This window comes from Gossypium raimondii, chromosome 3 (assembly GCF_025698545.1).
Source record: "Gossypium raimondii isolate GPD5lz chromosome 3, ASM2569854v1, whole genome shotgun sequence".
Lineage (NCBI taxonomy): Eukaryota > Viridiplantae > Streptophyta > Magnoliopsida > Malvales > Malvaceae > Gossypium > Gossypium raimondii.
The window spans coordinates 16,920,760-16,931,138 of NC_068567.1; the positions used below are offsets into that span (position 1 = coordinate 16,920,760).

At 27.2% G+C, this 10,379-nt stretch overlaps 1 protein-coding gene across 1 annotated transcript; it reads left to right on the forward strand.

Moving 5' to 3' along the window:
- Nucleotides 1-2,893: 2,893 nt before the first annotated feature.
- Nucleotides 2,894-7,752, forward strand: LOC105796133 (hypothetical protein). Its single transcript, XM_012625743.2, has 5 exons — nt 2,894-3,227; nt 3,302-3,495; nt 3,629-3,662; nt 5,723-6,342; nt 7,263-7,752. The coding sequence occupies exons 1-5, from the start codon at nt 2,921-2,923 to the stop codon at nt 7,521-7,523; spliced, it is 1,416 nt and encodes a 471-aa protein (XP_012481197.1). The 5' UTR covers nt 2,894-2,920; the 3' UTR covers nt 7,524-7,752.
- Nucleotides 7,753-10,379: the final 2,627 nt, after the last annotated feature.

Consider the following 10,379-nt stretch of genomic DNA (forward strand, 5'->3'; position numbering starts at 1 on the left):
AATTGCTTATTATATATAATGTTTATGATTATATAATATCTAAGAAATTTATAAACATAGTTAATATTATTATATGATATGTATATGAATTTTGTATGTAATATTTTTATTTATTTGTATGTAATATTTATGGTTATATCATATGATATGTATATAAATATTATTTATTTGAATTATTATCTAGGGAAAAATTTGGAAAATCATAGTTAACATTATTATATGATATCTAGGCATGAGTTTGGAAAAAAATTAAATTGACAAAAAATTTATTATTTATATTACTAAATTGATATATGAATAATTTTAACTTTATTATTAATTTTTGAATATTAAAAAATATTTATTTTATTTAGGCTTAAGGGTAAAAAAAAAGCCCTTAGTAAAAAGAAAATCAATTAAGCCCTTAAGAATACACTCAATTAGCTCTAAACAACAACAAAAATTCAGCTAGGCCCTTCCGATAATGAAAATTGTTATTGACCGTTTTGACTATTAATAGACGCTTACACGACTGACAAAATCAAATGAGAAGTTAACACTTGACATGCCATTTGGACAAGTATGTTGATGTGACATGCCATGTGCCATATATTAAAAACTAGAATCCTAAAATTTATAAAAAAAATATACTAAAAATGCATGTTTTGAATGAACCTAGACAAAAGAACGTCCAAATTTATTTGAATCTGAATACTTATTTGTCTAGTTCATTCTAGATGTAGTTCAAAAATTTTAAAAATTATTAAAAAGTTGTTAAATATTATAAAATAACTATAAAATTGTAATAATTATAATAATTATCGATAATTAATAAATTCTTTTAACAAACTACAAAATCATAAAAATGCTATAAAATGTTAAAATATAAGTAAATTATTATAAATATAATAAAAAGTTATTCAAATTTTGTCCATGTGCACTTATATAACCTATTTCGCTTTGCTATAGAATTTTGGAATCTGCTAAAATAAACACAGAAGTCATGTTATTTGACTATTTTTGTAACTCAAGTTTATATTCATCAAAATGTCTCAAATTAAAAGAAAGATTATTCTAAGAGGTTTTGATGTTCCTTTTCATATGAATTACAAGTATAATGAATACACAAATTTGTTTTTCATTAACTAAAGGTTTAACAAATTCGTTAGGCGAATTCTTTAAGTTTAATTTAATTTTCATATCATTAAATTAATATATCACATCATTATATTTTATATAATCATTAATTTTAAATGTTATAAATTTAAATAATTATTAACTTTGAATAATTATTATACAATATAAAATAATTGCATTAAAGTTTATTTTATATTCATAATTAATGGTTTTAGAATTAATTTTAATTTAATTTAACATAATGATGTATTGTTATTTATAAATTTTATTATAATTATACAATATTAAAATATATTTATAAATTTAGATTTTCTGAATTTTAGATTGAATCTATATTGGGTCTAAACTCGGGCACGAGTCAGTTTGAAGCTCAAATCAATTTGGGTTCAAATTTTCTTGAACTCGAAATTTTTTAAATTTAAACCTATTTTGTCAACTCTGTGTATAAATAAATATATATGTAACATACTACACTAATAAAAATGAATTAAATAAAAATTAAAGAAATAAATAAAACAAGCAAATTATTTAAAAACTGTGAAACATATTTTTATTTGGGGTAAGGATAGAGTTACCTACCTTATAATCTAATATTCTTACCAAAAGATTATTACTGTAAAGCATATCTTCAAATTTATTTAAATACCTTATTTTACTTGCCTTTTATCAATAAAATATTGTAAAGAGTCAATAGCATTGAAAAATAAATACACAAACTACGATTCAATTTCTACCTCTATGGAAGATATCCTTTTTCTCGTTTCAAATAATTTCATTCTATTTTAATAGTATTGCAGAAAACAAAATAGGAAACAATCATACATATACATTTATACTATATATTAAGTCCATTAATTCAATTTTAGTTGGGTTAGAAAATTATTAAAATCCTTTATTTTATAAAAGAATAAATATTATTTTGAAAAAAATTATATATTTTACATTTTGATAAATTTAAAAAATAAATAATAAGATTTAAATTAAAGTTATCACGACTTAAATTAATTTAAATTTAACATTTCAAGAGTTAAATTTGATTTTCTATAACCTTTTATAAACTTAATCATGAATGTTTTTTAAAACATTTATCTTCAAGCACGTCCTTTAAAACAAACAAAATATTTTATGGTTAAACATAAATATAAATCATTTAAAATTAGAAGAAAATACACTTAAATGTATTCGAGTCCACATCTTTCTCATTGTTACAATAATAATGCTACCAATAAAGTTAAAACTTAATCGAAAATATTTGTTCATCTTTCTGAAAGACTTTATTTAAATAATATATATAAGTTTACTTATATAAATTTATACAGTAATAATGAAGTATGAGATATTACTTATTAAAAAGTTAAAATGTTTAATTTTCTGTTTCTTTTTAAGAATGTTTAAGTGAATGTGTTGTTCACAGTCAATCTATAAGTTTTTACACCAACATGATATTCGACTTTTTAAACATCGGATCAAATTTTAAAAAAAAAAAAAAGAAGAAGATCAAACTAATCAACATATACTGTAATGTCATTCAATAAACAATGTGAAAATGAGTTTTGATTTGTTTAACCTGATTACTTGCAGCCATTAATGACAAAAGCTAATAGGAAAGGCAGATTAAATAAGCATTTCTATTTCTATGCTTCATTGTGCTTGTACTAAACGTCTTTCCATTAGGTTTTCATGCTTGATAGTTAACCGCACATTATAAATATTAACATCCCCTTGGCTAGTTTCTGCAAATATTCAATAATCAATTTGTAGAACACGTTGATAAAGCAACTCTTTCTCTAGTTCATTTTTTGCAATGGCTAGTAACAAGAATCGTTTTTACGACGATTGCTTCATTATCAACTCGGAAAAAGCAAGTTACTTGGATCTTTTGGGTCTACTTGTTTCCTCTAAATTGAAACAAAGAAGATTCATCGACGCTCCGGAGCAGCATAACCATCGGTTTCGTCGTAGATTGGTCGTCTTCGGCATGGTTCTCCTTCAGAAGCTCCTCAGTTTGGTGAGAATACCTTTAGCCCTGACGGAGATTGTGGTCGTGACGTTGCTGAATCTTTTAACATACAACGGTGGTTTATCGGGCCTCCTACTCAATCTTATGAAAGGTTTCATTTTGTTCTTTTCTGTTTAATTTGGTTTGCATGAAAAATTGGTAATCTAAAAGGGTATAATGGTGCAGGGAAATTAGTGTGGCCTGAAAAATCATCGGAGATGTACAGATCGATGTTAGGAAATGTGGATACTCGCGTTGAATTAGACAACAACATTAAACCTGGCGACCCCAAATATAAAGCGTTGCTGTCTATGATGGCGTCCAAACTTTCTTACGAGAATGAAGCCTTCATTAAAACCGTTATCATACAACATTGGAAGGTTTTTTTCCTTAAATTTATGTGATATTTGCAGTTAAGGCAACCATTAATAAAATTGTACATTAACCAAACTTTCCTATTAAACCTTTGTACTTTTTTTAAAAAAAATGACATTCTAACATTATTTTGTGCAGATGAAATTCTTGAAGTTCTACAGTTTTTGGAACGGTATGTTAGAATCATGTGATTTTTTCATTTTCAAGTGCCTTCACAGTTTTTAATAAAATTAGATTATCACATACTTACCATGTACTGAAAATATTCATATAACAATTTTATAAAATTTAATATAAAAATCAAATGTAACTTTAACTGAAATGGTAAAGTTAAATTAATGAAATACATAATCACTTAAATTCAAATCGTATTTATTTTTCTAATTTATTAAACTACAAAATACATAACTTTATTGAATGCTTCAATTATGATCATTGGAGATGTAAGGATTCTCTATTAATTTTTGGTTAATTAATTTCCAAAATTTGTGTTTTAACTTCGAAGAAATCCAAATGGGTAAGGAATTTCAATAGCGGATCTTGAAAATTATAAATGTTATATTTATACTAAAATAAGTATAGGATTAGTTCTTAAAATAGCTTTTCCCGAACTTCTATAAATAAACTATATTATGTTTTGCAGGAAAAACGTATTTAATAAATATGTTTTAAAATAGTTAAATATAAAATAAAAATAATTAGTGCAAATTAAATATGCAATTAAAAGATAAATAAAAACTCTTGTAAAATAATAAGACCTCTTCAGAGTATACAAAATATTTTTCTTCTCATTGCCATGAACAAATCATGTGAGTAACTAAAAGTTACCAATTGTGATTAATTTATAACTAATAAATGATTAAAACATGTAAAACTCCAATCAAATGTAGCATTAACATTACACTTATACTATTTTTTATATAGAAATTTTAAATCCACAAAATTGAATTAATCAATCAATTTAAAATATATATAAACGCTATAGTTATATAATTATATACTCCATATGTTCCGCTAAATTTGTCATATTTTAAGTTTTAGTGGTAAAATTTTCAAATTTCACCTCTTATTTATAAAAAAAATGAAAATGTTATAAACTTTCAATAATTTGATTTTTAAATATAATTTTATACAATTTAATTAATTATAATCTATACTACTATATATAAAAGGATCGCTTTTGGGCCTTCTTTACTTGACACCTAGCTAGTCATTTCCATTTTTTATATAATAATATAATGGCTAAATTTCAATTCTAATCTCCTGATTTTATTTTTGAGATTATATAAGAATAGTTAATTTTCTTAATTTTGATCCTTATATTTCGCTTAAATTTAGACTTCAATTTTGAAATAATTTGGTATCTCAACTCTTAAAATGTCATTAGTTAGTCTAAATACTTCATTTCGATTAGAATGTTTATGTGAATTTTATGAATTGTTAACACTGGTAAAATTATTTATTAAATTCAAGTCCATTACAATGTCATTTTGTTATATGCATACCAACTGAGTATTTTTTTTAAATTTCAAATTTTTGCACCAACAAATTTAGCAAATAAATTTTAGCAGTGTTAACAAATTGACATGAACTTTTAAACTCAAAAAGTAGAGAAACTAAATTCTTGCAAATAAAAGTATGAAGACTAAATTCTAAATATATGAATAGTATAAAAACTTAGAGCATATTGCAACCTTTAAATTTCTACTCTATAATTAACAAAAATATATATTTTACCTAACACGAAGCGTAAGTGAAAATCATACCAATATTTATAATAATCAGGTCAAAATTAAAAACATCTAATTTTAAAAATATCAACTACGACATTTTTAATCCATGAGAGGAAATAGTTTTTATCGCATAATTTGCAATATTTTTACTTTCAAATCTTTTGAGATTCAACCTCTAAAATTCAACCTAAGGCCTAAGAGTACAGGATAAGATAGGTTTAAACAATAAAAGATTAACAAAATATTAAAACGTTCAATTTGATTGAACTATTAAATCGATAGGAAGCAGGTTGAATATTTGATTCGATTTTTATATGATAATGATTTAAATTTAAATTATTTTTAAGAAAAATGAACATACGATTAATAGATCACAACTTAAATATTTTAATTTAGTTTTTAATTTAGTTTTTTAACATAGCTCATATGTTCTTCGGTCAACTAGGATAGTTTTCTTTTATATTTTTCTTCAATCCTAACTTAGCTATGTGTTTGACAGATTTCGAAGAACGAAGTACAACCCAAGCGTTCATGATGCAAGACACGCAGTCTAACCCAAACTTGATAGTGGTTGCATTTAGAGGCACCCAACCATTTAGTGCCTACGACTGGAAGACCAACGTTGATATATCTTGGTATGAGCTTAAAGACATGGGTAAGGGGAAGATCCATAGTGGTTTTATGAAAGCTCTAGGCATGCAAAAGACCAAGGGTTGGCCTAAAGAGATCCAACAATCCACTCATCAAAATCAATTTGCTTACTACACTCTCAGACAAAAGCTGAGGGAGGTTTTGCAAGAGAATCAAGATGCCAGGTTAATAGTGACAGGGCACAGCTTAGGTTCGGCATTAGCAGTACTCTTTGTTGCTGTCCTAATGTTACATGAGGAGGAATGGTTATTGGAGAAATTGGAAGCTGTTTACACCTTTGGGCAACCTAGGGTTGGGGACCATAAGTTTGGGGAGTTTATGATTGACAAGTTGAGGAAATTTGATGTGAAATATTTCAGGTATGTTTACAGCAATGACATGGTGGCCAGGATTCCCCCTGATGATGACACCTTCCTTTCCAAGCATTTTGGACCCTGCTTCTATTTCAACAGCTTCTATAATGGGAAGGTAAGTCCCTATTTTTAATTGGGATAAATTTTAAAATTATACATGAATTTTAATTTAATGTACAATTTGATATATGCACTTTGATTTGGTGTAATTATAGGCATGAAACTTTGATTGTGGTTCAAATCTATACATGAAACTTTAATTTTGATTCACCATACACATTTAATTAAATAAATATATCAATTTACTTTTATATTTGATAAATATAATTATTTGTGTACATAATGTATAAATATAAAATGATGCTATATCAATAATTGTGTTAATAATTTGTGATAATTAGATCAAATCAAAATTTTATATATAAAATTGCATATTATACTAAAATTTATATATAATTTTAATATTTATACCTTTTTAATTTAAAATAACTCTCGTATTCTTCTACAACTCCTTAATATAAATGTTTATGAATCAAGTTAGATCAGATATCAGCCAAGTCTTGTATAGTATTAATAATGAATCAAACTTTATCTAGAGTCACTAATTTTAAAAATAGCTACTCAAAGTCGATTTAAAATATAATTATTTTTATTAAATATTTGATAATTATATATCTTTTACTAGTTTTTAGTAAAAATTTTAAACATAAACAAATTAACATATTTTTAATATTTTATTGTAGTGTAATATATTTAATTTTCAAATCATATAAATTATATAATATATAAAATAAAATAAAATAAAAAATAACATATGGGCAAGTTAAATTTAGACTTTAAATTTTAAAGCTTGAGCTTAACACATATTTTAAATGGTTCTAATTTTTCTTTAAAACCTTTTTTGAATCTAATAAAAATATTTTCAAATCATAGGAAACCAACTCGATTATTGAGTAGTCTATCCCCAAACTATAGATTTCAGAACAATAGGAATAGGAGTAGGGATCGGTTTGAGAACAAATTTTTGAAATGCAGGTTTTGTCAGAAGAACCGAACAAGAATTACTTCTCTTGGCTATGGGAGATACCAAAAAGGATGATTGCAGTTTGGGAGCTTATTAGGGCTTTCATTCTTCCTTACATGAAGGGTCCAGAGTACAAGGAAAACTGGGTTATGATAACGTTGAGGATAATGGGATTAGTAACACCTGGAATGTCAGCTCATATGCCTCAAGATTATGTCAATTCTATCCGACTCGGAACCTTGCCCTCGGTTCACCAACTTAAAAGAGATTGAAACCTATTTCAATACTCATAAACCTCATTATTGGAAGGTATGAATTACAACAAGGATATATTCCGTGAACATGTATAGAGATATAAGAATACAGATATGTGAAAATAGATTTAGTGATTGGAAGATCTTAACTGCAACCTAGGTGATATTTATAGGAAAAAAGAAAGATGTAATTACTGCGTGATTCTTTATGGAATTCAATAAAAGTAAATGAAGCGATCATTGGTAATTATGAATGTCGAAACTATTTTGAAAACAAAAATTTAGTTGTCGACTTTGTTGAAAAAAAAAATTGGAGTCGCCACCGATCCTTTATCGAGGTGTGATCGGCTCACCTTAAAAGCAAATTTGGTCTACGAAATTTGAGAAAATAGGTTCGGGAGTTAATTACGCATGAGGAAGCAATTATGTCATGCTCAATACGTTAGGACACAACAAATTAAATTCCCAAAAATGATTTTTACTTATACATTTTGAATAAAGAATATTCTCGGTTATTTGGAATTAACAAAGAAAATCGGAACCCAATACGTTAGGGCTCAATTTCCTCGAAAATCCCTAACTTTGAATATCGTTTTTATTTAAAAGCCTTTGGATCATAAAAAAATGATTTTAATGTTTTGACAAAATCAAAATATATTTTAAAAAAATATATGTTAAAAATGTTAATACAATATGAAACAAATATTTTAATTTAAATTATATGTATACATAAGTATATTATATAAATGAATTTTGCAAATATGTATATGGATATGAGAGAAAAATGCATAAGTCATAAAAATAAAACAATAATAAAATACATATAAAATATATTCATACATTTTAAAAATGTATAACTATAATGTATTAGTAAATATAAAAACATGGAAAATATTTATAATAAGCCTTGAAAAGAGTACGAAAATATATATGTACACGTTATTAAAAAATATTGTATAAACATATAAATTATAAAATTGGGAAAACATATAAAGATTATGAAATATAAATGTATATATATATATATATAAACTGTGAAAATAAAATAATAATAAAATATGTATATAGGATATATATTTAAAACGTTTTTAAAATATATATATGTATTAATATGCATATACGCATATATAAATAAGTATAATAATTATAATATATAATATATAATATAATAATAATAAACTAATAATAATACAGTAATAATAATATAAATAAACAGTATTAACAACATAATAAAAAACTAAAAATAACAAATTAAGGATTAAGTTAAAAACAAACAGAATTTGAGAGCTGAATTTGAAAATCAAAACAAGAAAGGGAGTAATTTAAAACACGCGCAACAGGAGGAGGACCGAAAAAGCAATTTACCCAAATCTCCCAAAACGCTGCGCAGCATTGGACCCATTTGAAACAGTAATAAAATATTGTGCAAAATTTAAAAGAAATAAAAAAACAATTTAAAAACATTGCAAAAAACAGGGGGACCAATCGCGCAAATGGCCCATTTTGAAGAAATGCACGGATCCTCTTCGGGTCGGATCGGGTTGCGCATGGATATAGGGTGGCCCTAAACGACGTCGTTTAATGCCCTATAAAAGCCAATTTTAAAACCCTAAAAATCACTTCTTCAGCCACTCCACAAATGCGCCGTAGCCCTCTGCCATTTCAAACTTCCCCCTACTCCGATGGCGACGAAACGAATGGGGCCTTCAACGACACCACACCGGTAAGTTTCTCCTCTACTCCCTTTCCTTGTTTTTTTGTTTTAAGAAACAAAAAAAACAAAATAAAGTAAAAAACAGTAAAAAGAATAGAGGAAAAAAAACAAAAATCCGTCACCTTCAAAAATCCTTGCTTTTCTGTTTTTCTTTTTTATTTTCTTTAATTTTCAAAACCAAATTTGTCTACCCCAGTTACAGAAATCCATCCACTTTTTATATTCCCTATCCCTTTTTTACAATTTGCTGTCTGTACTGCCATTTTAATCTATTTTTTCGCAGGTATGGAGATCGTGGAGGGCGTTGCGCGGGGTTGCTGAACGTGCGAGCAACGATGTACGTGGAAATAGTTGCTGCAGCGCCAAAGCTGGGAAGAAGGCTGCTGCTAAGGTTTGCACACTCGAGCCTTATTGGGCCAAATGTATTAGGATTAGCCCAAATTTTATTTGGGCTGTGTAAAATGGACTACTTTTATTATTTATTTTTTAGCCAGGCCAAAATTGGCCTATTACAGCTGCCCCTCTTTGTTCGTTGTCGTGCAACAGGAACGGAGCAAAGACCTTAAAATGGCCAATTTTGCCCGGTCGTGCTGGACCCTGGTGCTCTTCTTCTTCAAGTAGCCTCATTCCATCCTACTTGTAACTTCTCAAAAGAACAAAATTTGCTATTTTTAATCTGCTCCACTGCAACTTCAGGGAGATAAGACTTGTATCTCCAACTTATTCTGTTACAACTTTAAAGATAAGTCTAATGTGATCTGTTCTCTGCAATCTCAAAGAGATGAGATCTGATTTTAATCCGCTCCACTGCAACTTCAGGGAGATAGGATTATTGGCTTCAGTCTGCTCCACTGCAACTTCAGGGAGTTAAGACTTGATGCGATCTGCTCTCTGCAACCTCAGAAAGATAAGATCTTAATGTTAATCCGCTTCACTACAACTTCAGAGAGATAGGATTATTTACTTCAATTTGTTTAACTGCAATGTCGGGGAAACAAGATTTGCCGTCGCAACTTCAATCTATTCCACTACACCGCCAGGGAAATAAGATCCGCCGTTGTGGCTTCAATCCTTTTAATTGCAATGTCGGGGAAACCAGATTCGCCGTCGTAGCTTTAATCTATTCCACTGCACCGCCAGGGAAATAAGATCCGCCATTG

Coding starts and splice junctions, on each gene's coding strand:
- LOC105796133 (XM_012625743.2), top strand. CDS start 2,921: ATGGCTAGTAACAAGAATCGTTTTTACGACGATTGCTTCATTATCAAC. Junction 3,496..3,628: donor TTATCATACAACATTGGAAG/GTTTTTTTCCTT, acceptor TATTTTGTGCAG/ATGAAATTCTTGAAGTTCTA. Junction 6,343..7,262: donor ACAGCTTCTATAATGGGAAG/GTAAGTCCCTAT, acceptor TTTGAAATGCAG/GTTTTGTCAGAAGAACCGAA.